Raw genomic sequence first — 23,750 nt, 5'->3', positions numbered from 1 at the left:
AAATTCTTAACCAACCAAGAGTGCACTCAGTCTAGCAGATCTTGTTCCTCCTCTCTGAAATCTCCGGCTGGTAACTGATCAACTCGTAGCCCTCCTGGTGTTATTTTCAAACTTAGGTATTTTTCCAGTAGTTTGGTATCATAAAACAGGCTTACTTCTTTGGAGAGAAACCTCTCCAATTGCTCTAAAACTGTGCAAAAAAAACATTGTCATTAACAGGACCCCATGGGTTTGCTTCTAAAAATTTATTTTCCCTTTCTTTCACAAAATTGGAAAAGGAAAAATATTAATACTGCTGCTGCCAGATTCTTTATTAACTGTGGTGAAATAAACACCAGATGTGAAGTTCAGTGTCGCCATTTATTCTTACACATGGGTACGAGGCCGAGCCATTGGCTCAGAGTCGGCTGCTTTACTAGCTAAAGGTCTCAGAGTAGCTTGAGGCCAGGCCCCTATCCCATGATGCTCTATGTCCTACCCCAGATCTAGTTTGCCGCTGCAACTGATCACAAGGTCGTCTGAGAGCTCGGGCCAGTAGAATTTCCTTATTTAGTTTTTTGACAAACTTTGTGCTGTATTTCTTTAGATAACTGAAGTAGTTGTATTTTCTAGTTCTTATAACTTTTAGGCGAGTTAGCCTTTAGAATCCTTTAAATTTAAGAGTCGTTTGTTACAGAGCGGTTGCTCTTAGGCCTTGGCCGTTTTTTGGTTACCCCTATCCTTATACATTTATTTATATATATATATATATATATATATATATATATATATATATATATATATATATATATAGTGTGCTAGTTAGATAGGTGTGTTTGTTCGTTAAAATTTACATTTATATCCTTTAGTTGTACAGGGATCTCTTAGGACTGTTGACATATTTACTTTGTGCAGTGTGGTTAGTGCAGTAACCTTGTTTTGTGTTAGTTACTGTATTTTGTCGAGTAAGTTGAAGGTTGTTCAGGGATCTGACCACTTCTATAGCGTACTTGCGTATTTCTGTTTGTATAACATGGCTGTTCATAGGGAGAAACAAAAATCTGGCTTCAAGAAGTGTCAAAAATGCGAGCAGAAGATGTCCATTACGGACGCACATGTAAATTGTGTTTATTGTTTGGGGCCTGTTCACCTCTAGGAGGATTGCTCTATCTGCCACTCCTTCAGCAGTAGGGTTTTATAAAGAAAAAGGAAGCTGGTAGGCTTGTTGAAGCCAAATTTTCAAGATATCTTGGATAAGGGTGACCAGACCTCCAAGTCATCGAAGGTGTCAAAGTCTTCGAAGGCGTTCTCTGAGCCCAGGTCATCGGCTCCAAGCCTTTCTGTGAAGGTGCAGTCGCTGGCTCCACAGTCTTAGGAGTCATGCACTGAGCAGGTGTGTTTCGGAGCCGGTCCCCGAAACTCTGAAGTCACCCATCCGTCAGTCAGTGGCGTCTTTGGTTCCTTCGACCCATTCTTCGAGGACCCTTTCCGATGTGGATGTGGACCGGGTGATGCAGAGTCTTCTGGAGAACCCGGTATTGGCTAAATTGCTATCGGCTTCGACGCAACAGGGTTCGAGGCCTGAGACCGTCCCACTGGCTGTGACTACTCCTTAGCCAAACAGGGCCTTCGGAGCCGGAGGAAGAGGATCTGATGGTTGTGGAGCCTTTGGAGCCAAGGCCTGTTCTAGTGCCTTCGGCTCCCATCAACCCTGACTTCTTCAGTTCCATTGGAAGAGTCTCAGAGCCAACACTCTCTCGTCATTTCCGGGGGGAGGGGAGAATCAAACCGATTCGTCGGTCCTAACCCTTCCTCTCGGAGCTTCAGCGTGGATGAGCTCGGCTCCATCCTGTGGTTCGGACCCCACTGTCTCGGTGCTGGGGAAGTTGCAGTCTTCTTCGGAACAGGCGGCTTCCTCTGGTCAGAGCAGTGGTGCCTTCAATGCCATGAGGAGGGTTATGTCTAAGACACACACATAGTCAGGTCCTTCCTCTTCTTCCCCTAAAGTGCCAAGTTCTGCCTGTACACCACAGGTCCTTGTGAAGCATCGAGACCCGGCGCCTCAGGTAACCCCACTGGGTGACCCTTGCTCTACTAAGACCTCACCAGAAGCCCCCACTAATGACATTCCCAGGAAGAGATTATGCAAGAGGAGGCATTTAGATTCCCCACAGAAATCTTTGACATCAGACACCGACTTAGAGGAATCTGAAGGGTCCCCACAGTCCCCCTCGGAGGATATCTCCTTTGCGGATATCCTGGAAGTCCTAAAGCAGAGGGGTAACTGGCAGTCCGTTAGCCCTACTGAGGATGAATCTGTGCTCTTGAAGGCCTTTATTTCTCAACCTTCCACCTCCTGGGTGACTCCGCCCTTCGAGTTGATGGAATTGGTCGCTCAAAGGGCGTGCGAGTCTCCTGATTCTATGAAACCGGTCCCTCGGAGGCACAGCAAATTTATCACCTCCCCCCAAGACAAGATATTCCTCACTAAGGGAGTCCCGTTGATGCTATGGTGGCGGCCACCAAGATTGTCAGAAACCTCTTCCACTGTCCATCCTCCTAATAGGGATTCTAAGGCGATGGACAGATACGGGAAACGCATCTTTAGTTCTGCGACCTTTGCCATGCGATCTCTTAACTATTTGACTCATTTCACCCGTCTTCAAAGAGATGATCTGAAAGTGCTTGGAGATACTCTGCAGGGTAATACAGATGGAGCTGTCTCGGACAAAGTGACAGCACAACTTAATACCCTTAACTCCATTGTGAACATGTCCATGCGGCTCATTTCGTATGCAGCTGATGGTTCGAGTCAGGCAGCGGGTTCAGCGATAGCTCTTAGGAGACTGTCCTGGACGTGGTTATGCTCCTTTGCGGAAGCCCTCAAATCTTCCTTTCTCAACACCCCATTTGATGGCTCTTCTCTGTTTGGGCATAAAGTCAAGGAGATTCTCACTAGGTGTGAGCAGGAGGGGAAAGACTCTGCCGTAGGAGTCCGTTTTTCCACCCTTACCAGACCATACCCCAAAGGGCAGAAAGGTGGAAGAATGTGGTTCCGAAAGTCCCAAGGAGCTTTCCATAACACACGTAGTGAACCCCCCTCCAGGGGCAGAGGAGGGGGCAATAATGGAAGACGCCACCCTAGCACCGGAGGGGGCCCGCAGAACCAGGGCGACAGGGATCAGTTCCTTGGTAAGGCCCATCAGCGATCCTGAAAGGAGGCCCAACTGTCCTGCTCTGGAGGCAGTCGGGGGTCGCTCGGCATCCAGATGCCTGGCTAGGAATTACTACAGATTCTTGGGTACAAAGCATTGTCACCAGAGGATACATCATCCCATTTCTAGAAAATCCACTGGTTGGCAAAAAAATCTCAGACGTTCCACCCAGTCTCAGGGATCAAGTAGCAATAGAAATCCAGAGGCTGCAGGAAAAGTCATCCAGCCAGTCCCAGCAGACCAGATAGATCTGGAACTTACTCCAGATTCTTTTTAGTTCCAAAAAAGACAGGACTGGAGGCCCATCTTGGATCTCAGCAGACCGACACATTTGTAAAGAAGGAGAAGTTCAGGATGGTCACGCTTCAGTCTATTCTCCCATCCCTCAGAGTGGGTGATTGGATGTGCTGTATGGATCTCAAGGATGCCGTACTACCACATCAAAATGGCCAAGCCATCCAGGGATCATCTGCGTTTCTGGCTGGGAGCCAGTCGCTACCAATTCCGAGCACTGCCCTTTGGACCCACAACAGCCCCCAGAGTGTTTACCAAATGCATGGCAGTGGTTATGGCTCACTTGAGGCATCTAGGAGTCCAAATGTTTACGTATCTGGCTCCATACTGCTGCCTCCAGGCATCAACTAATTCTGTCCAGGGGTCACACTCTCAATCTCTGCTCTCAGGCATCACTATCAATTTCGAAAAGTCTGTGTTGTCGCCATCGCAGTGTATCTCCTTTATCGGAGCACAACTAGACACTACCACTGCCACAATAAGATTGCCCCTGGACAGAATAGCCACTCTCCGAAACCAGGTCTTGGACATTCTGCAGAGAAGAAACGTACTGGCCCATCAAGTACTGAAACTCCAAGACACCATGGCAGCTATGCTTATAGCAGTTCCTCTGGGACATAGGCACATGAGAATTCTTCAGTGGTTACTATTCACCCAGTGGTCGTACCAACAACTGCCCATGTCATTCTTAATCATGATTATGGACTCTTGCAAGAAGGATCTTTGCTGGTGGTTGACCAGCCAACAACTTACAGTGGGTCAACCATTTGTTCCCCCCCGCCATCAGCCACGGTGACCGCGGACACTCCTTTGATGGGGGGGGGGGCGTTTTCAGGGAAGAACAGCCCAAGGCACCACCTGGTGGAGACGGTCACAGTTGCACATCAATGTTCTGGAGCTGAGAGTGGTGCTTTTGGCATTGCAGCACTTCCATGAGACTCTGCCTCTATGGAGATTGAGATACAGATGGACAACATGTCGGTAAGTTGCGGAGAAGATTTTCCGCAAATGGGCCTAGCCTTGCTGCGACCCTGTTTGTATCCCCTATGAATGCCAAATGCAGAAGCTACTTTGCCCTTAATCCTCCTCCAGGGGACAGCCCAAGGGACTCTCTCGTACATGATTGCCCCCCAGGACTCCTGTATGCCTTTCCACCTATATTCCTAATTCTGAAGTTCTTGCAGAAAGCCAAAACCCTTGGAAGGACACTAATTTTAATAGCCCCTCTTTGGCCTCGTCAGATTTGGTTCCCCTTCCTCCGACTCTGTCAACTGGAGGAACCTTGGATTCTGGACCCAGTTCCAGACCTACTGACACATTCGTCAGGGACCCTCCATCCCTCCCTTCGTTCCCTCAGACTGACAGCTTGGCTGCTCCAATTCCCTACCTAGCCACGGTTTTTCTTCGAAGGTACAGCACATTCTTGTATCTTCGCATAAGGCTTCTACCAGAAAGTTGTATGCTAGTAAATGGGAAGCAGTTTGCTTTCTGGGCTTCTGAAAATAACATTGATCCCTATGTTGCCCCGATTCCTAGTATCCTGGAATTCCTTTCTAAGCTTTTTCATGAAGGTGCTGCAGCTGCCACTATTAGAGTCCAATTGGCTGCCATCTCGAATTTTCACCTCGGAGCTGAAGGGTTTTAACTTAATGTCTCACAGATTATGTTGGGCCTTCCTTAAGGGCACCATTCATCTTAGGCCTCCTGTTAGACAGCCCTTTACACCCTAAATTTTGTGCTGTCGCATGTTATTCTTACCCCCTTTGAATCCGCATCATCCTGTGAGTTGAAGTTTCTTTCCTGGAAGACTATTTTCTTGATGGCCATTACTTCAGCACACAGGATATCTGAGCTTCAAGCCCTTTCTGTCAAGCCACTGTATTTGGTGTTCCATCCAGACAGGCTATCACTGAGGTCTAATCCTTCATTTTTACCAAAAGTGTGTTCTGAAACCAATCTGAACCAAACTATTCAACTTCCAACCTTTTTCAGAAGTCATTCTAATCGGTTGAAATACATGTTGCATAAACTTTATGTCCACAGACAATTGAGATTCTATTTGGGCAGGACAAAGGAATTTAGAAGATCTGACCAACTTTTTGTATCTTATGCTGACGCCAAGAAAGGATTACCAGTTTCTAAAGTTGCCCTTTCCAAGTGGTTAACTGACTGCATCAAACTTATCTACTGTTCAGCGAACCAAACATTAGAACATGGTGTGAAGGCCCATTCAACTAGAGCTGTCTCCACGTCTTTAGCTTATACGGCTCATTTACCTTTGGGCACTGTGTGCAGCTGCCACTTGGTCTAAGCTTCATACCTTTATCACTCTTTACAAAGTGGACAGGGCCTCCAGGGACAGGGCTTTCTTTGGTTCCATTGTCCTCTGGAATATACTCCCATGAGCCACCCAGGATTAGGGTGCTTCAGACACTACCCATGTGTAAGAATAAACAGCGAGATTCACATAAAGAAGTTGTCCTTACTATAATGTTCCATGCGAGTTGTTCATCTCGCCTTTATTTTTACATTCCCACCCACCTTCCCCCTCCAGGGTCTCGAAGAACGGGTAGACTTGGGGTCTGGTAGATTTGTTCTAGGATTTCTTACTCCGGCTGGAGTATTTAGTGAGTTATACTTGCTCATGCTGAGTTCAGCAAACTAGATCTGGGGTAGGACAGAAAGCATCATGGGATGGGGGCCTGGGCTCGAGCTACTCTGAGATCTTTAGCTAGTAAAGCGGCCGACTCGGAGCCGATGGCTCGGCTCCGTACCCATGTGTAAAAATAAAGACGAGATGAACAACTCACATGGAACGTTATCTGTTTTTTCTTATGAAAAATGCAGCAGAACTGATCTGGAGAGGTTATGGCTTTCTGCAGCTAATCAGTTGCCACCACTGCAGCTTATCTTTTTGAGGATTCTCTTTGGAATTTAGTTTGTGCATTCTCCAGACTTTATAATCTGGATGTTCATTATAGAGGTAGATCAGGATTTGCTTTGGCTATCTGTTCTACAGGGCTTGTTGTAGACATGGTTATTTTTAACCCAAACATGGGTGCAGTGTGGTTAACTGTTCTATTAATAATGTTCATGCCTGCAGCAGTTGTCAATAAAAGGTAAGCGTTGTCCGTTTATATGCTATGGAGTAACTTGTGCTAAAACACAGGCATTGTGGCAGGGTCTTTGCTTAGGCCTGTGGGTTCCCAGTTTCGGGGACACCAACAAGATTTGATCAGATTGGCTGAAGACCTCACTGACACTGTAAGGTCCAGACAGACCTCCGGGGATATTACCTCATGGAAGAGGAAAAAAAGACTCCCACCCTGAATTCCTCCCTGATCCACTGCATTCAGAAGAAGTCTGATATGGAGGACTGTGCATCTGAGGAAGGCTGCGCTTGCCCCTCTTATGAGGGATTAGATTCAGAGGAAATTTTCCCCTCTGCTTTTCTGTCTGAAGACCTCACCTTTGGATAGACTCTTCACGCTATGAAGCAGCATTTCCAGTCAGAAGCAAAAGGATACCCACAGGCCAAAAAGAGAGTCCAGGAGTTTTTATACCTCCCTGAGCACAACCCCCTAGCAATTCCACCTATCCTGGAAGTAGTGGAAGATATTTTACAGGATGCTTCGTTAAATCCTGTTTAAAAACCCAACTGCAGACCCTGGAGTGGTCACAACTGACCGTAAGGGGGTCTAAGACCAGTACATTTAGGAACCCTTTACCTACGGCTAGAGAAAGTAGGGCTCTTGATAAATTTGGAAAGAAAGTATACACTTCAGCTACCTTCACTATGAGGGCCCTCATTTGTCAATTTCATATGTTCAAACACCAGCAAACCATTCTTGACCAACTAAAACAAAAGCTCTGTAGTCTAGAGGAAAAAAACCTTTGTAAGGAACTTTTAGATCTGTGCCGTTCCAATTTTCAAGTGGCAAAATACTCCACTCACTGGGGGTAGATGCCATGGAAGCCTCCTGTAGGGCAGCTTCCACTGGCACAGTGATTAGGAGACATGCTTGGCTTAGGGAGTAGCCCCTGCCTGACTAGGTAAAAGCTAATCTCTTGCATGTCCCCTGGACAAAGAATGCCTTTTGGGTCCGAAGCAGTCCTCAAAATGATGGAGGACAAGGCAAAATCTATGCAAGCAGTAAAGGACGTCCTATAAGTGCAACCCCCCCAGGTTCAGCAGGACTTTTCTGGCTAAACATTGGTCCTTTCCCACCCAGTCTTGGAGCAAACAGAGAAAGCCTCAGAGGGACAAGACCTCCCAGGCATAGTCCACAGCAACAACGATCTAGGCAGTGGACCTCACACTCTGACAAGGGAGTTCTGGGACACCTACCTCTGCCAGAGAGCAGTTATGACTCTCCGCTTCCATTCCCCCCTCCCCAACCCCACCCCAAAGCTAGGAGGAAGGCTGTACCATTTCTCTCAAAACTAGACCCCTATTACCTCAGCTCACTGGCTTCTAAATATTATTGCCTATGGTTACAAACTTAGTTTCAAAGAGCCCTTAAAATTCTCAGGATACCCAGATGTTAAAAAACTCTGGCAGTAGAATAAATTCACATTTTATGTTCCCACAGAGCAGAAGACTCTGTTCCAGAAGATCAAAAATGGAAAGGATTTTATTCAAGACTCTTCTTGGTAGCCAGAAAAGAAGGGTCTTGCCCTCCCATTCTGACCTGTCCAGCTTTTTCTCAGGGAACCAAAATTCAGAGTTTTGACTCTGCAGAAACTACTCCCCGTGTTAGCCGATGTTTTTCGTGTTTCACTGTTGCAGTCATTACATTTGGGTTATCTGCTTGCAGGTAGCCCTCAGTCGGCCTGATTAACAAAGTCTTGGGTCCTGCACCTATTGCCATCCCTTCTTCCATGACGTCATTATGTCGGGGGTATAAAACATGCAGCCGACATCTTTTTAATATGTCTTTCTTGACGCGTGGTGCCCGAAGCAGAAGCAGTTCGCAAGTGCCAGTTGGCAGACTCCTGAAATTTTCGTTTTCGAACAGACATTTTCAACTAAAGCCAAGTACCCCGTTGGGGAAACTTTTTCTTGCTCCTTACCGATGTCAGTAAAATTTAATAATTGCATTACTTGTGGAAAGCAAATGCCTCATAAATATTTTCATTCATACTGTATTCCTTGCCTAGGCCCTGACCACGACGTACCTTGCTGTCGGTTTTGTGCTTTATTTAATTGGCGCACTATCCGTCATCGGTATATTTTCGCCTCTAAATATTTCGGTTCTCAGTTTAATTATCCAGAAATGTCGCCGGTTAGCCATCCAACTACTGGGATTCCGAAGAAATGCAAAGATAAAGACAGAGACAGGCTGCTGAGGTCCAAAACTGACGATGACGCTTCTAAGCCAGTCACCAGTTCGCCGGTACTCAGGCGCTTTTGCAGCCCCTGTTACCCGCTACTTCTGATTCGCAGGCCTCTACTGAGACCCATTTGGAGTCCGGTATGCCGCAGGATGCTTCAACTATGGAACCCGCGGATGTCTCTACCTTGGATGGGTCTGAAGCTGCTGTGCAGGCACCGGCTTCTGAGGGTGTATTTAGGCCTACGGACATGCATATTAAATCAACGCCTCCTTCTTTACTTAGGCCTAAATCTCAATCCATGCCTAAAAAACTACGCCCAGGCCACTTGCGCTTAGGCCTCTATGCCTAAAAAACAAATGATAAGAATGGCTGATGATCTAATTACTCTAATCGGGGGTAGCCAACCCCCCCCCCCCTTCTAAGAGGCCTAGGACTGAAGTTGATTATGAGTCTTCTGATCAGGATTCTGTTTTTTTACTGATTCTTCTGATGATCTGGATTTGCCCTTATCTACTTATGAAGATTCTGATGCAGAGGACTCCATTCCCTCTGCTTCCCCTCCTGTGGATTTTTCTTTTGGAGAAACCTTACATACTCTAAGGGAGCATTTCCACTGGGAAAGCCAAGATTTTTTTGATTCAAAAAAGAAGCTTAGGGATTTCCTTCTCCTACCTCAGCATAGGCCTTTAGCTATTCCTCCTGTACTACACATTGTTGATGATGCTTTTTTGGAATTTAGTTTGGTCCCTGATTTCCTGCCTCCTGCTTCCAGAAAACCTGACCGATACTATAGGGTCCCTGAGTCCCACAAGTTCCTTTTTAAAAATCCTATTGCAGATCCAGAGACTACTTCACAGGGGCCCAATGGCATTAAGGCTTCTACTGCTAAAAATCCTACCCCTTCTGATAGAGACTCCAGGGCGCTGGATAGATGGGATAAGAAAGTTTACACTTCTGCAACCTTGGCCATTAGGGCTTTAAACTGCCAGTTTCATATGTTAAAGTATCAGTAACATGTTATTGGACTGCTTAAACAGAAAATGATGATTCCTGACTGTGTGGAAAATAAAGAATTACAGGATTTAATGCATTCTCCTGAACAAGTTGGAAAACATACATTGCAATGTGGTTTTGATTCATTAGAGGCCTCTTGCAGGGCTGCTGTTACTGGGTCTGTGCTCAGAGGGCATGCTTGGCGTAAGAAGCAATCTTTGCCTGATCATGTTAAAGCTAAATTGTTGGATGCTCCTTTAAATCAGGAACGCCTGTTTGGCAACAAGGCTGAGGAAGTTCTTAAAAAGATGGAAGATAAAGCTAAATCTATGCAAACTGTTAAAGATTTTTTACAAGTTCAGCCTCCTAGATTTAGTAGGCACTGGCCCTCTAAGAATTGGTCCTTTCCTGCCCCTTCCAGGTCTTCTCAAGCCAAACCCAGACACAGCAAAAAACCCAGGTTTCACTCCTAGGGGACACACAGAACTAAGCAGTGGGGGCCTCTGCTTCCAAATCTGGAAATAATAATAAGACTCCCCCCTATGGAAAACTGTCTCAATGACTTCCTTTAAAAATTTCCAAGCACTTATCAACTGACTGCTCCTTTGGGGGAAATGATTGCTCTTCATGCCAAGAATTGGGAACTCATTACCCAGGACAAATGGGTTCCCAGGGATTTACTTCCACACGTTGCCAACACCAAGCAAGTGGCCGGACCTACCCTCAAATCAGTGGGCCGAGGCCCCAAAACCAATACTTTCTCTCTTAAGCATGGGGGCTATTCAGCTGGTACCAGAAGAAGAAAAGGGGCCGGGTTTCTACTCGAGACTTTTCCTGGTACCCAGAAAAGACAATTCATGGCATCCTATCCTGGACCTGTCTACTCTAAACACCTTTTTGGAGATTCCAAAATTCAAGATGCTGACTCTTCACCAGTTCTTTCCTATGCTAGGCAAAGATGCCTGGTTGGCAACACTAGATTTCAAAGAAGCATAACTGCACATCCCAATCAGGGAATCTTGCAAAAGATACTTACGCTTCAAAGCAGGCTACACACACCATCAGTTCTCTGCACTGCCCTTTAGCTTATCTACTGTGCCCAGGGTATTCACAAAGTCCCTAGCTCCAGTTATTGCATTTTGCAGGCTAAGAAATATTCAAATATACCCATACATGGATGACTGTCTAATTTAGGCAGAAAGCCAGGACATACTTTTGAATCATCTGGCCTTTGTACAAAGGGTTCTAACTTGTCTGGGGTACACCATAAATGAAAGGAAATCGCACCTGGTACCCTGGCAACAGATTATAATCCTGGGAGCAAGCTTGAGTACAACTTCCCAGATGGCTTAACCTCACGCCAGAGAAACAAATTCATTTGACAACCTACTTCAGACAAGTGGCCACAAAAACCCTGCTATCTGCAAGACAAATACTGCAAACAAGCCTTGGGTTTCATGGCCTCCTGCATTCTTCTAATTCCATATGCAAGACTGCATACGAGGAAACTACAGTGGTATCTAAAAAGCCTATGGTGTCAACATTCTCAAGGACCTAGAAGCAATGATTCCTATCATACCTTGCCTAGGCCTACAGTGCCCTTGGTGGGCAGAGGCCTGCCACCAAAACAAGGGACTACATTTCACACCACCCCTGCCTTCCAACCCTATCAACAGACTCATCAGGCTATGCATGGGGGGCTCATCTGGCAGGGAAGTGCATTCTGGGCAAATGGAACCCAAGTCAAATGCACCTGCATATCAATCAAAAAGAAATGTTAGCTGTACAGAATGCTCTGACAGCCTTCAAGGACCACATTCTTCCAGGACAACTAATGGTAAAGATGGAAAACACCACTGTTATGTGGTACATAAACAAGCAGAGGGTACACATTCTTACCCCCTCTGCAGACTAGCCATGGCATTGTGGAACACAGCCTTAAGCTACCAAGTGCACCTACAAGCTCAATTCCTGCCAGGAAAATTAAATACACTGGCAGATGGACTAAGCAGAAACCTCGTGGACCCACACAAGTGGAAACTGGAACCAATGACTTTCAACATGTTGACAGGCAAATGGGGGAGCCCAGATATAGACCTGTTTACCTCTCCCCAGAACTACCAGTTGGACAAATTTTGCACAAGGACTCCCCACAAACAAGCCTGGAAAGTGGATGCTCTGTCCTTCAGTTGGAAAAACCTATCAGTATATATACAAATCACTGAAGCTTCCACGATGAACAGCAAAAGATATTTATTTGATAAAACGCACGTAAGAAACAGTCAATAGAGCTGGGTAGCGGTGGATTAAATGTGCTTTTCCTTTTAAGAGCAGTATTTTTTAACAATAAGGCATTATGTTCAGTATTACTTTCATCAGAAAATAAAAGTTTCAGGGCCAGTTTTCTAGTAAACTTTCGGAGCATTATAAGAGTATCAGAAAGTTCACTGCCCCGAGAAGGGATAAACGAAAGACCTTTGTTAAGTACAGTACATTCAGATTCAGTCAACTCACGAGATGAAACATTGAAGAATAAAACATTCAGTGTTTCTTCTTCCTGTTCTCCCAATTGTCTCCAGATATTTTGCGCCCTTCCCCTGCTGGACGATCGCATCGGGGCTCGCTGTTTGTAAGGAAGCGGGGAGTTTAAAATCGATGACATATTGGGAGCAATATTCAGAGTATGAGTGCCTTCTTTCGGTCTGGCTCCTGTTGTAACATTTTTCAAACCTTGCTGGCAAGGCAGAGAGGAAGCAGGTGAAGCAGTATCCACTTCTGAAGAAAGCAAACCACTATTAGGTATTGTGTTGTCTGAGTTAGTGACATTGATGTTAGTGGTTACACTACTCACTATATCATTATTCACTTGATTTGCTTCTCGAGTTACTACTGTCTCATTATATCTCGGCCAAATAAATATGTTGCCACGATAATGAAGTCATTACAGTCTCTTTTTAGCTTTTTTAGTTTCACTTGTTCTAGCTTATTACTGTAGAAAGTCACTTGTGATAGCATGCTATTCAGTTTAGATAAGCAGTGTTCACTTTTATATTTAGTAACCATATGGTTATGCTCACCTTCAACTTTGTCAATTAATTCATTTTCCACCGGTTGAAAATAATCAATGTGTACTCTCTAATATCTGTTGCCAAGATCCAGGTTAAGTTGTTGCCATCTTCGTAGGAGCTCGGGATGCGCTTCTCCATAGCTCGGCATGCAGAGCACACGCATGCCCCGCGGAATGACTTTAAAATGCAGGCACGCCTCTAGATGTTTTCTCTGCCAAAGGAGCCTATGAAGTTTGTAAAGATTGCTCTCCAAGCTCCTCAAATCTCCATAGAACTCTTGCATATTCTCATTGTGGGTATTCACCTCTAGTGGAACATTACCTTGATTATCAAAGTTCAATAAAGAATTATCACGTTGGTGGAATATAGCATTCCAATTCATGGCATCACTGGCAACTTTCGGTGTATAATCCAGTTCAATATTTAAGTTTTCCATCGCGTGATGATTAGCCAGGAAATAAAACAAGAGAAACCAAATTAGCAGCACCAGACCCAGCACGATCATCCAAAGCTTCAGCAAAAATGAAACGATCAGTATATATACAAATCACTGAAGCTTCCACGATGAACAGCAAAAGATATTTATTTGATAAAACGCACGTAAGAAACAGTCAATAGAGCTGGGTAGCGGTGGATTAAATGTGCTTTTCCTTTTAAGAGCAGTATTTTTTAACAATAAGGCATTATGTTCAGTATTACTTTCATCAGAAAATAAAAGTTTCAGGGCCAGTTTTCTAGTAAACTTTCGGAGCATTATAAGAGTATCAGAAAGTTCACTGCCCCGAGAAGGGATAAACGAAAGACCTTTGTTAAGTACAGTACATTCAGATTCAGTCAACTCACGAGATGAAACATTGAAGAATAAAACATTCAGTGTTTCTTCTTCCTGTTCTCCCAATTGTCTCCAGATATTTTGCGCCCCCTTCCCCTGCTGGACGATCGATCGGGCTCGCTGTTTGTAAGGAAGCGGGGAGTTTAAAATCGATGACATATTGGGAGCAATATTCAGAGTATGAGTGCCTTCTTTCGGTCTGGCTCCTGTTGTAACATTTTTCAAACCTTGCTGGTTGCAAGGCAGAGAGGAAGCAGGTGAAGCAGTATCCACTTCTGAAGAAAGCAAACCACTATTAGGTATTGTGTTGTCTGAGTTAGTGACATTGATGTTAGTGGTTACACTGCTCACTATATCATTATTCACTTGATTTGCTTCTCGAGTTACTACTGTCTCATTATATCTCGGCCAAATAAATATGTTGCCGACACGGAAGTCATTACAGTCTCTTTTTAGCTTTTTAGCCAGGACATGCTTTTGAATCATCTGGCCTTTGTACAAAGGGTTCTAACTTGTCTGGGGTACACCATAAATGAAAGGAAATCGCACCTGGTACCCTGTCAATAGATTATAATCCTGGGAGCAAGCTTGAGTACAACTTCCCAGATGGCTTAACCTCACGCCAGAGAAACAAATTCATTTGACAACCTACTTCAGACAAGTGGCCACAAAAACCCTGCTATCTGCAAGACAAATACTGCAAACAAGCCTTGGGTTTCATGGCCTCCTGCATTCTTCTAATTCCATATGCAAGACTGCATACGAGGAAACTACAGTGGTATCTAAAAAGCCTATGGTGTCAACATTCTCAAGGACCTAGAAGCAATGATTCCTATCATACCTTGCCTAGGCCTACAGTGCCCTTGGTGGGCAGAGGCCTGCCACCAAAACAAGGGACTACATTTCACACCACCCCCTGCCGCCCCAACCCTATCAACAGACTCATCAGGCTATGCATGGGGGGCTCATCTGGCAGGGAAGTGCATTCTGGGCAAATGGAACCCAAGTCAAATGCACCTGCATATCAATCAAAAAGAAATGTTAGCTGTACAGAATGCTCTGACAGCCTTCAAGGACCACATTCTTCCAGGACAACTAATGGTAAAGATGGAAAACACCACTGTTATGTGGTACATAAACAAGCAGAGGGTACACATTCTTACACCCTCTGCAGACTAGCCATGGCATTGTGGAACACAGCCTTAAGCTACCAAGTGCACCTACAAGCTCAATTCCTGCCAGGAAAATTAAATACACTGGCAGATGGACTAAGCAGAAACCTCGTGGACCCACACAAGTGGAAACTGGAACCAATGACTTTCAACATGTTGACAGGCAAATGGGGGAGCCCAGATATAGACCTGTTTACCTCTCCCCAGAACTACCAGTTGGACAAATTTTGCACAAGGACTCCCCACAAACAAGCCTGGAAAGTGGATGCTCTGTCCTTCAGTTGGAAAAACCTATCAGTCTATGCCTTCCCCCCTCTGCCACTGCTCTCCAAAGTACTACTAAAAATCAAACAGGACAAACCAAGGGTGATTTTGATTCCTCCAGACTGGCCGTGCCAACACTGGTACCCCCTCCTGCGCAGTGTGTCACTGTTATCTCCATGGCACCTGCCTCAGACTCCTTCCCTGCTGTCTCAGCAGGAGAAGCAGATTCTGCACCCTCAGCTTCTAACACTGAACCTTGCAGCCTGGCTAATTACTTAATCTCTCCTTTACCATCCCTCAGCAAACCTGTGATGGATATCATTTTACAGACAAGGAGGCCTAGTACTAGAAAATCTTATGCTGAAAAATGGAAAAGATTCTCTGCCTGGAACCAATCTCAAGGGATGAGCATAGCAGCGCCCAATTTACCTCAGATTGTACAATACTTAACTGAGATGTTTCACAAGGGCCTGTCTTTTTCCTCCATTAAAATCCACACCTCAGCCATTTCAGCTCATTATAACACAGAACCTCCCCTCTTCTCTCATCCACTGCTCAATCAGTTCCTCAGAGGGGCCAAAACTTTGAGACCACCCAGGAGAGCTCCAACCCCAGCCTGGGACCTTAACTTTGTCTTGGAGAAACTCACTCTACCTCCTTTCGAGCCAGCTGTTACTGCAGACTTGACATTTCTTTCTTGGAAAACATATTTCCTTTTAGCAATCACTTCAGCTAGAAGGGTATCTGAATTACAGGCCCTTATGGCAGTGGAGCCTTTCATCATCTTTCATGCGGACAGGGTGTCCCTCAGAACCAGTCCATCCTTCATGCCCAAGGTGGTATCTAGAGTGCCTCTTAATCAGTCCATTCATTTGGCAACCTTCTTTCCCAATCCACAAAATAAAGGAGAACGGACACTGCATTCCTTAGATGTGCACAGACAACTTAGATTCTACTTGGTCAGGACTAAACCTCAAAGGAAATCTGAAAAACTTATGGTTGCATTTGCTGCAGGGGCAGAGGGGAAGGCTATTTCAAAGCAAACCATTTCTAAATGGATAAGCCATTGCATTCATTTCTGCTATAAGCACCATGGAAAACCTATCCCCCAGGGGATCAGACCTCACTCCACCAGGGCTGCATCTACCTCTACAGCCTTTCTCAGAGACGTCCCTACCAGGGACATCCTAGAAGCTGCTACCTGGAGTTTTGTACATACTTTCGCCAAGCATTATCATTTGCCAATTTTCTTTAAATCCAGAGCTGGCTTTGCCACTGCAGTCTTGCAGGGCCTTATAAATTCAACCCGCATCAGCGAACTTTAATGGACCAGCGTCAGTACAAAACAGCCCCAATACACTTAAGCAGATGAACCAGCTTAAAAAACAAAAGCTATTAAAAGCAATAGCTGTTAAAAGCATAAAATACAGTTAAACAACCACGGAATACTTAGCGCTTTCACCCGTATATTCAGTCGGGCATCATCAGAGTAAACCATCATGATGCTCTTCAATTACTAAAATAATTTCAATTTCTACACCCGCCCTCTAAATTAACCAGTCGCTATAATTGCAGAAACAATTAAAAACAATATAAACAGTGTAAACCAGCTCAGCCACGATATATGAACTCTCAAGAAATTAAACATACTAATAAATTGTATGTTAAATATATTAAATACAAAAATGTTTTAAATACCTTATCTATGCCTATCCAAAGACTATAGATATAAAAAGATCAAATAACTAAGGATTTATATTTTAAAAAACTAGACAGAGAAATATGATTGTTAATACCTGGAGGTTTAGAAGCATCTAGCCTGAGTTGCCATATGCTCTCCCTCACCTCCAGCAAGATCTTAACATTGCCCCCTCTGTCATTATCAGGTATTCTATCTACCACGAAAAATAAAAAAAATTTGAAATTAGAGCAACTTAAGCTATGCATATATAAAGCATTGCTAGTCTTTTTATTCCTAATGTCCCTTAAATGCTGTAAAATTCTTAACCTTAATTTTCTTATAGTTTTCCCCACGTAAAAATGGGGCAACTTAAACATGTAGCAATATACACCACCCTCCTGGTGTTACAGTTACAATAACCTGGACACTTAATAGTTTTGTAAAAGTTGTGAACCACTACGTATGGGCCATTGTTAATGAACTTACATACACTACATGAGCCACATTTGCTCATCTTGGAACTCTTGTAGAGTCCAGTGTTGTGTTCTGTTTCCATCAGTTCTTTTAAATTCCTACCCCTACTATATGTAAATACTGGGGAGCTCCCTAAAACACTTAATGTCTTTGTCTAGGACACCATACCATGTGAACCTAATAATTTTAGTTATGTATTCTGATTGCCCGTTATAGGGTAAAATCATAGCTCGTTTTGCATGGCCTGTATTTGTAGGTAAGGCCAAATTGTTCTCATCGTGAACCTCTTTCAATAGGCCCCCTTTCAAAATTGGTTTAAAAACCAAATGTCTTTTAACCTCTATTTCATTTCTTGTTTTAATCAAAACTTCAAGTGGGTAGCCTCTTTCTGTAAACATGTTAACAAGACTTGTTAATTCGAACTGTAACCTTTCATCTTCACTGATTAATCTAGAAAGTCTGACCATTTGTCCCTTTACAACATTCCTTTTTTGGAATTGGGGGTGACAGCTTTGAAAATGTAAAAAATTGTTTGAATATGTTTTTTTACGGTAAATACTAGAATCTATGTTAATACCAGCTTCAAATACATTCCTATATAATAAAATATCCAAAAAATTACATGTGTTGCCATGAATCTTGTATGTAAATTTAAGAAATGTTGTGGTGTTAAGAAAATCAACAAATTTGTGAATATCCTCAATTGTCCCATTCCAAAAAATCAAAATATCGTCAAGGTAACATAAATACAATTTAATGTTATGCATAAAATCTGTAGAGAACACCTTCTCCATCTCCCATTGTGCCAATACCAAATTGGCATAAATAGGCACGCATTTGGCGCCCATGGCAACCCCTGTAACTTGCCTATATAATTCACCCTGAAAACCAATAAAATTGTTTGACAAAATAAGTTCCATGAGATCTACCAACAATGAACGCTTAACTGTGTGAAAACCACTATACTTCTCCAGACATGTATTAAACATTTCCAACCCTTGTGTCTGCGGGATAACTGAAAAAAGGTTAATAACATCTATTGTCACCATTATAAAGGGCTCATCAAACTGATTGTCTAATCACTTCTAGGCAATGCCATGAGTCCCTTAAAATGTGTGACAAACCTTTAGTAATGGTTTTACAATGGAAATCCACAAACAAAGCCATTGCCTCAGTTTTAGAACCTTTAGCAGACACTGTAGGACGGAAGGTTGGGTCATTTTGATTTTTGTGAATCTTAGGTATTCCAAATATGGAGGAGGTCACAGGTGAATCAACTAACAAATAGTGGTGCTCATTACCATCAATGACCCCCCTCCATAAACCACTCATACAAAAGCCAGTCAATTTTGGTGTAAGCCATATACATCTCATTCCTTGAAACTCTTGTGTATGTAATGGTATCATTCCAAAGACTGGACATTTTGTTTGAGTAGTCTGTAGACAACATGATCACCACCCCTCCTCCTTTATCCAGTTTCATTACCTTATAATTGTTAGAGGATGTCAACTCTAGAACGCAAAATCGCTCACCAGATGTCATATGATCAGACTGACTGCCCAACCCTCTGACCATCCTTCTAAGTTGCAATTCACACATATTCTCAAAAATGTGTATACATGGATGTGCAGGGGGAATAAATGTACTTGACCTTTTAAGCACAATTATATTGTCATTCATCGGATTTGGATTCTTATGAAAAACATTTCCAAGTTCAGTTGTCTAGTATACATTCTTAAATTGACTAAAATGTTTGCTATTTCATTCCTAAACATAGGCACAAAGGTGAACCCCTTCTTAAACAGGGACAAATAATCATTAGTTGAATCCAAATTGGTGTAATTCTATATACACGCTATCAACTTTGACAAAGTTGCATACAAGTCCGGTGTCAAGGCTTTGTGTTGATTCAAAGGAGCCTCTCCCATTCAGTTCATTGACATACAAAAGTTCAGTGCTCGCGTTGAAACTACCTTCAAAGCACATATTTCACCCTATGTGGCTGTAGTGGTGCTGTACAAGAAATATCTACACCCACAGGTGAAGAAGTGGAGGGAATTTGTAAAAGGGAGGGGGGGTGCATCCCTTAATGCGATGTCACAGTGAGCGTCAAAGTTAGTCATTATGTAACAAAAATGTTTCATCGTGCTGAGAGCCAAAACCTTGACTATCTATAGTGGTATGTTGTTCACCTGGGACCACCTTCGCTTGTTGTTGAAAAACCTCTGCGCCCTCCCCCTCCCTTGTTGTGGCAAATGTGAAAACTGTTTGCGCTTGCGAATACGTTCCGAGCGCCTTATAGGATGAGGGTCTAAAAAAACTTCATTCCCCTCAAAAGCATCAGTTTCTGTCAACAAGTCATCCTCAAGACAATCCTCAAATTGTCCATTTACATTTGTACATATCCTGTCGGGAATTATCCCCTGTATTGGTGTTAATCTCCGAATTTGGTTTAACATTCACTCGTTTAAACTCCCTAAAATGAGAGTATACCTGATTGTTAGCATAGTCTCTACTATCCCTGTTTAATTTAAATGTCTTTGAGTCCAGGCCTTTTTTCACAAAATTGTCAGTTTCATATAAAATCTTATATTGGTGTTTGTTAAACTCAAAAAGTAGATCTTTTGTGATGTTACTATTGAGTTGCCCCAATTCCTCTTTTAACTTTTCTAATCTATTATTGTTGTTCCGAATAATGATGTGCATTAATTCAATACCTGTCCGGTCGAAGAAAGCCAGAAGTTCCTGAAATCCTGTTCCAACATCAAAGCCCATCGGCAGTTTAAACATCCTTAAGCCCTGCGGCACTTGCTTAAGCTCAATCGACCTCTCCAAAAACACGTTGTCCATCTGTAAAGATTTACATTTTTTAAGTTTAGTTTCAAAACTTCCCAATTGGGCTTTTAATAGTGCCTGACTCAACTGCTTGTCTTGAATCAGGCTTCCAATCCGTAACTAGAGGGACAAGTAAGGCATCAAGATGATTTACTCTGATGATGCCCGACTGAATATATGGGTGAAAGCGCGAAGTATTCCATGGTTGTTTAACTGTATTTTATGCTTTTAACAGCTATTGCTTTTAATAGCTTTTGTTTTGTATGCTGGTTCATCTGCTTAAGTGTATTGGGGCTGTTTTCTACTGGCGCTGGTCTATTAAAGTTCGCTGATTCTAGAGAGTTGATTTCGGGTTGAATTTATCAGTGTTCGTTACTTGGTTGATGTGCTTGCAGGGCCTTATAGCAGGCCCTAATGCTGTCTAAATTCCTCCTCCCAACCATAGCTTTGGGAATCTACCCAAATGTAATGGCTGCAACAGTGAAATGCGAAGAACATAGTACAGTTGTGTACACTTACCATAAATGTAGATGTTAGAGTGTATTCACTGTTGCAGTCCTGGTTACCCTCCCTCCAGCCCCCTAACTTCTTTTGGCTATACCTCTACTTTTCTTTTACTGTGCTTAAAAGCCTTTTTGGTGTCTTTTGCTTTTTTGTTGGAGATTTATCTTTGTACTTTTATATTTAATTGCTTTCCATTGGGTGGGCACCTGACATCTGGGGCAAGAAAAACTGATGTAATGGCGTCGGCTTCATATTTTATACCCCTGACAACCTGACATCATGGAAGAAGGGACACAACTGACTTTGTTAATCAGGCTGACTGAGGGCTACCTGCAAGCAGATAACCCAAATGTAATGACTGCAACAGTGAATACACTCGAACATCTACATTTATGGTAAGTGTACACAACTGTACTTTCAGACATTCATGGTGTCATTAGATCTAAAAGACACCTACCTTCACATCCCCATCTCACAGTTGCACAGAAGCTTTCTTCACTTCAGAGAAAGCTCCAGTCATTATTAGTTTTCAGCTCTGCCCTTTGGACTATCTGCTACACCATGGGTTTCACAAAGTACCTAGCTCCTGCCATTACTTACTGCAGGACCAAAGAGGTCCAGATTTACCCCTACCTGGATGATTGCCTAATACAGGCCTCAGACCAGTCACAGATTCTCAAAGACCTGAAATTTACACAGGACCTCAACCTTCTTGGGGTTCAGTCTAAATCTAAAGAAGTCCATCTTTGTGCCATCCAAAGAGATGGTTTTCTTAGAGGCACTCCTGGACTCTTCCATCCAAAAGGCCTTCCTCCCCTTTGACATGGTCACCTTTTTGACCAGCTACTTCCAGAAGTTAGTGTGTTACAGCCAGATAATTCCACAGAGTTCTGGGGTACATGGCATCCTGTATCCACAAGGTGCCACTAGCCAGTCTACACATGAGGAAGCTTCAGTGGTATCTAAAGAATGTGTGGTGTCAGAGCACTCTGCCCCTGAACACCAAGATACAGCTGATAACTTGCCTCAGGCAGGAGCTCTCATGGTGGGTACAGACATGCATCCAGAATCAGGGCTTGCCCTTTAAATTCTCTCCTAAAGGCCAAACCTTCACCACCATTGAGTTGACCCTTAATCGGTCTGTTCATCTGCCTTCCTTTTTTCCTTCTCCACAGTCTGCCAGTGAGAAGGTTCTTCACATGGGTTTGCTAAAACAGCTCAGATGTTATTCGGATAAAACTAAACGTATTCATAAACCTGAGCAGGTTTTTATTTCCCTTTATCCCAGGTCTTTGGGTTTGGCTTTTCTTAAACAAATCATCTCTTCCTCGATTTCTAAGGCTATTTCTTTGTTATTCTTTTCATGGTAAATGTCTTTCCTCATCAGTAAAGGCTCTTTCTACCAGGTCTTTTGGCTCCTGTAGTGCTTTTTTTAAGGGGCTGGATACCAGTTCCATCCTTGAGGCTGTGCATACTTTGTCTTCTGTTCATACTTTTACTAAGTATTTCAAGTTGGATGTTATTTCTAGGGCCTGAGCTGGCTTTGCCAGGGCTATTCTGCATGGGTTTCTGGGGGAGTCTTCCATGCCATCCTCCTTCCAGGCTTCCTCTTGAGCTTTTGTACTTTCCCGTAGGGTATGAATACTGCAAGTGATATGGAAGGACATAGTACAGTTGTGTAAAATCTTACCATAATAGTAGATATGCTTGTCTTCACCATTGCAGTGTGTTTGCTCCTTCCCTCCTGCCCCCTCTGCTGTAGCATGCTCTTTCTTGCCCTCCTGGCGAGGGACTTTTCTCCTCTTTCTCCTTCTGTATGTACGTGTTTTTTTTCTTATCCTTAGAGGCATTCTTCTGCTCCTGAGGCTTTTCCAGTTCTGAATGTGTGCATCTGTACATCATCTTTGTGCCCTGTGACTTGTGCATGGAGCATATGTGTGATGTACAATGCCTGTTAGTATTAAAGGCTTTGGTATACTGATCGGATGTTGGGCTGTCCTTGGCAGGAGATTCCTTAGGTTATGAATATTGCAACAGTGAAGAGAGGGACATCTACTGTTATGGTAAGATTTCACACAACTGTGCTTTACATGGCAGATGTACTAATAGTACTGTACTAAACTTACTATCCCCACAGCCTGAGCATTACATCTTTTATTTTTCTTTTACCCCTCCTTTCTTCATTAATCATAAGGTTTGTTTAGGTAGCTTTTTTAGGCATTTTTATTACCCATGCCATCTTGCTTCAGAAGAACTGTACAGGACATGAATATGTACGGACTGTATAGTGGTGCATGCTTACAGCCCTTTTACTAGATGAGGTGTGCTGTCTTACTACTAGGGGATTGATAACAGAAAAAAAAAAAAAAAAAAAAAAAAAAAAAAACATTACCTGCTGAAAACAATCTACCATGACAGTAAGTACTTTGCTGAGCTGTACTATTCCATTAGAGTACCACTGTGATTATTTTTCTTTTAACAGAGCAAGGTGTCGATTATCAGTTTTGTTTTGGAATTGAGTCAACTTTTAAGCCAAAATTTTATGTTGGTATTTACTGCATTTCATAAGAAGAACTGTTTTTCGTAGATTTATTATTATTTTTGTTTTTCTTTCCCCAGTTGGGCAGTTCTGTTTCCTTATTCGAAAGAGAATACAACTTCGTCCAGAAGAGGCTCTCTTTTTCTTTGTAAATAATGTCCTTCCACCTTCCAGTGCAACAATGGGCCAAGTCTATGAGGTAAATTATAGGAAAAATTACTTTAATCTTATTGTTTTTCCCTCACCCTGTAAATGTTGACTGTATTGTATTGTATTTTATTCTAAACCATTGGAACAGTTTGAGGAATGCCCTGTACTAAGAGCACACTAGTTAAATGTGAAAAATAGAAATGCCTTATTCTGGCAAGTGTGTGGATGAGTGTATATACATGAGAAGTGTGCCCTGTGGACCTCTTGCTGGATATTGTAAGGACCAAAGTGCTAAAGTAACCTTGCATCATATGTGGAGGGCCATGGGTTGCAGTGCACCATGGCACAATGCAAAGACAGATATGAATAATAATTGTCTACGGTACTCTGACTTTGTGACAGAGGAGCTTTA

General features: G+C 43.2%; 1 protein-coding gene across 6 annotated transcripts in view; it reads left to right on the top strand.

Moving 5' to 3' along the window:
- Positions 1-23,750, top strand: part of LOC122808820 (gamma-aminobutyric acid receptor-associated protein-like 1) — a 404,699-nt gene that overhangs the window by 344,238 nt on the left and 36,711 nt on the right. For all 6 annotated transcript variants that reach the window (XM_044079890.1, XM_044079891.1, XM_044079886.1 and 3 more), the window contains one exon: positions 23,269-23,387. In XM_044079890.1, the coding sequence (XP_043935825.1) occupies positions 23,269-23,387 (119 nt within the window). The remainder of the gene's footprint in view (positions 1-23,268; positions 23,388-23,750) is intronic.

Source organism: Protopterus annectens, chromosome 8.part0, assembly GCF_019279795.1.
Source record: "Protopterus annectens isolate FY-2018-M chromosome 8.part0, PAN1.0, whole genome shotgun sequence".
In the NCBI taxonomy this organism is placed as follows: domain Eukaryota; kingdom Metazoa; phylum Chordata; order Ceratodontiformes; family Protopteridae; genus Protopterus; species Protopterus annectens.
This window is presented reverse-complemented; position numbering and strand designations above follow the sequence as displayed.